The sequence below is a fragment of the Heterodontus francisci genome, unplaced genomic scaffold (genome assembly GCF_036365525.1).
Source record: "Heterodontus francisci isolate sHetFra1 unplaced genomic scaffold, sHetFra1.hap1 HAP1_SCAFFOLD_88, whole genome shotgun sequence".
NCBI classification, from domain to species: domain Eukaryota; kingdom Metazoa; phylum Chordata; class Chondrichthyes; order Heterodontiformes; family Heterodontidae; genus Heterodontus; species Heterodontus francisci.
In genome coordinates this window covers 1,332,754-1,335,988 of record NW_027142063.1, presented here as the reverse complement: position 1 = coordinate 1,335,988, position 3,235 = coordinate 1,332,754, and the positions used below count along the sequence as shown (strand labels likewise).

Sequence of the window (3,235 nt, the reverse complement as noted above, 5' to 3'; positions counted from 1 at the left end):
CTCCCATTTTACACAGTCTGTCCTGTTCATGCACCATGTTTTTATTCACATCTCCCATTCTCCACAGGATACAGATTACAAGCATCATCAATCTCGCTGTTGAAAAGCATTGGAAGAATCTGGTCACACAGGTATTGAAACATTCATTATCTTCCATTTTACAATTTGGTTGCTTTAAACACAATACGATGTGCAATCATCTGAAAAGAGATTCTCTTCAAAATCCAATACAAATTGAATTACAAACCTGACAGACAAACACAGGAGAACAAATGACTTGTGAACACAAACCTCATGGTGCTCATTTTCAGATTTATTGCAGTCATCTTACAAAACAAGTGAAAGAATATTACAGTGAAATGATTTGGAAAGTAGGTGTGACTTTTGTTGGTGCCTTTCTTTGCTCTGTTGGTGAAACTTTCTTGCACCTGACTCCTGTTCATGTCTCTGTTTCCTCTATTGAATGAGGAATGAAGTATTTGATCAGAAATCAACTGGATTGTGTACCTTTGAGAGGGGATTTCTGCACCATCAGGGCTGGAAACAGGAGTGAGTGAAAGGCAATGTGTGGAGTTTGATTTTGTACAGAGGGAGAGCAAATCTAACAGGACTGTGAGATATTGGCCTGGATTTTACAGCCCCAATAGCGGTGAACTCTGAGACTTTCACTGCCATTGAGGGTCTGAACAGCACTGCAACTGCTGGTACATGCACACACTAAAACCAGCATCTGGAAGTTGTGGTGGTGAGAAATGTGCTTAAAAGGAGCCTCTGATCATAATCGCACCAGCCCACTCTTTAAAGTGACAGGGACCTGTAGTTCAGCAATTTGGGCTCATTGCCGACAATGTACCCTGATTTTTTACCTGGGTTGGATTAAAGCCGGTACCAACAGGCTTTGGGCCTGCTCGGGAAGGACATTTCTGTTGACACAACAGTTCCACTATTCCAGGAAGACACCAGCAGCAGCAGGGGTCAACTTTCAGAGGGAGTTCAGACATTGTAAATGTTGTATTTTGTTTCTTAATTGTATGTAACTTTTTAGCATGGCCTTATCAGAGTTCTTAAATTTACATCTGACTTTTTATTAACAAGATTGAAGTGCTTTTAAAAGATCTCTAAATATATATGGCATTTTATCAAGATTTACCTGGCTTCTTTGTAAAGACTCGAGTAAGATTGAAGTAACTTTTAAAAACTACATCTTATCCTTTAAAATCCTGCTGACATGTAGATGACATTGGAAGATGGCTTCAGAATAACTTAGACTATCTTTCTAACAGGTACAGCAACAGCTTAAGTCCTACTTTCTCTTTTGTGTGTGCCATTTTCCCACACTCACTTGGCCAGTCTGGACATAGCAGTGGAAGTCTTTCCCATGCGCTTGTTGATTTCTGCATCGAGAGACAGGTTACTGGTGATAGTTGAGCCTAGGTAGGTGAACTCCTGAACCACTTCCAGAGTGTGGTTGCTGATATTGATGGATGGAGCATTTCTGACATCCTGTCCCATGATGTTCGTTTTCTTGAGGCTGATGGTTAGGCCACATTCGTTGCAGGCAGTCGCAAACCTGTCGATGAGACTCTGCAGACACTCTTCAATGTGAGATGTTAATGCAGCATTGTCAGCAAAGAGGAGTTCCCTGATGAGGACTTTCCGTACTTTGGTCTTCGCTCTTAGACAGGCAAGGTTGAACAACCTGCCACCTGATCATGTGTGGAGGAAAATTCCTTCTTCTGAAGACTTGAATGCATATGAGAGCAGCAGGGAAAAGATGATCCCAAACAGTGTGGGTGCGAACAGTTCCGGATCCAAAACGTTAACTCTGCTTCTCGTTCCAAAGATGCTGCCAGACCTGCTGAGTGGTTCCAGCATTTCTTGTTTTTATTACATTGGTTTAAATTGTCGACCTGGCAGAAAGTTTGAATTCGCAAAAGGCGCCAACTTCAGTGTCGGAAAGAAGCGATTACTGGAAAATCTATTTAAAGTTGTTCGTAAAATATTTTCCACCAACCTTTAAAAACCTTTGTTTATTCCGCTATTTTCGCCACAAATTCCTGGCGCTATTTTACGCACAGTTTTAACCTGTCATTTTTTTCCCACTTCTTATCTGTAACTGGCGGTAAAAGACTCCATTCAGCAATCCTTAAGGGACCAATAACTCAAACTTGGTGTGGAAAGGAATAAATTAGACTTTTGGTAATTCCCCTTCACACAGGGATCAGGGGGACAGTGAGAAGCCACTGAAATAGTTGCTTAAACATTTTAAATAGATCTTATTCTGTCCTGTTACTGACATGCTGGAATTAGACAGTAATCAGCCCTTTCACAGAGACTGTGGGTGGCTCTGAAAAGAGCCTTTGGGTTATTAGATGACATTTTGGCCGCTTTCCTTTTTCTGGAAGCTCTGAGCGCTGGTTTTCTTGGGCAGCTGCACGTCCTAGATATTAGGCAGCACCCCGCCCTGTGCGATGATCACTCCTCCCAGCAGCTTGTTGAGCTCCTCGTCGTTGCGGACGGCCAGCTGCAGGTGTCTGGGGATGATGCGGGTCTTCTTGTTGTCCCGGGCCGCGTTACCACCCAGCTCGAGGATTTCAGCGGTCAGATACTCGAGCACAGCATCCAGATAGACCGGGGCTCCCGCACCCACACGCTCAGCATAGTTGCCTTTTCTCAGGAGCCTGTGAACACGGCCCACCGGGAACTGCAGTCCAGCCTGGGAGGAGCGAGACTTGGCCTTGGACCGAGCTTTTCCGCTGGTCTTTCCTCTTCCAGACATTTCCACAATCTCACAAATACTTTCACAAAGAATGGATAACTACCTCAGCATTAAGCATCCACATGGGGTAGACAGGATGGTCAAGCAGTCTGAAATGGTGCATTCAGATCACAACTCTCTCTGGAGGGGTGGGTTTAAATCCCACTTCTGACAAGTTGTGCTTTGACATGACTACAGGCATTTGGGAGCAGTGGTGAAAAACACAGAGCATGAAAGAATTTTGACAAGCAAAATCAAAACGAATTCAAAGATATTTCTTCAATACATGGGAGTAAGAGGCAACAGAGGAAAAAGTAGGGCCCATCAAAGAACTAAAAAGTAACCTATGTGTCAGGGTTGAAGATGTTGGTATGTTTGTTAATGAATACTTTACTGTCTTCACAAATGAGGGGGTGATGCAGACATTATAATTAAGGAGAAGGAGTGTGAAGCATTGGACATGATAAACTGAGGGGG

The 3,235-nt window shown here is 43.4% G+C and overlaps 1 protein-coding gene across 1 annotated transcript; it reads right to left on the bottom strand.

Annotated features, from left to right (window-relative positions):
* Window positions 1–2,440: 2,440 nt before the first annotated feature.
* On the bottom strand, window positions 2,441–2,779 carry LOC137366438 (histone H2A-like). The gene has a single exon (XM_068028292.1). The coding sequence runs from the start codon at window positions 2,777–2,779 to the stop codon at window positions 2,441–2,443; it is 339 nt and encodes a 112-aa protein (XP_067884393.1).
* Window positions 2,780–3,235: the final 456 nt, after the last annotated feature.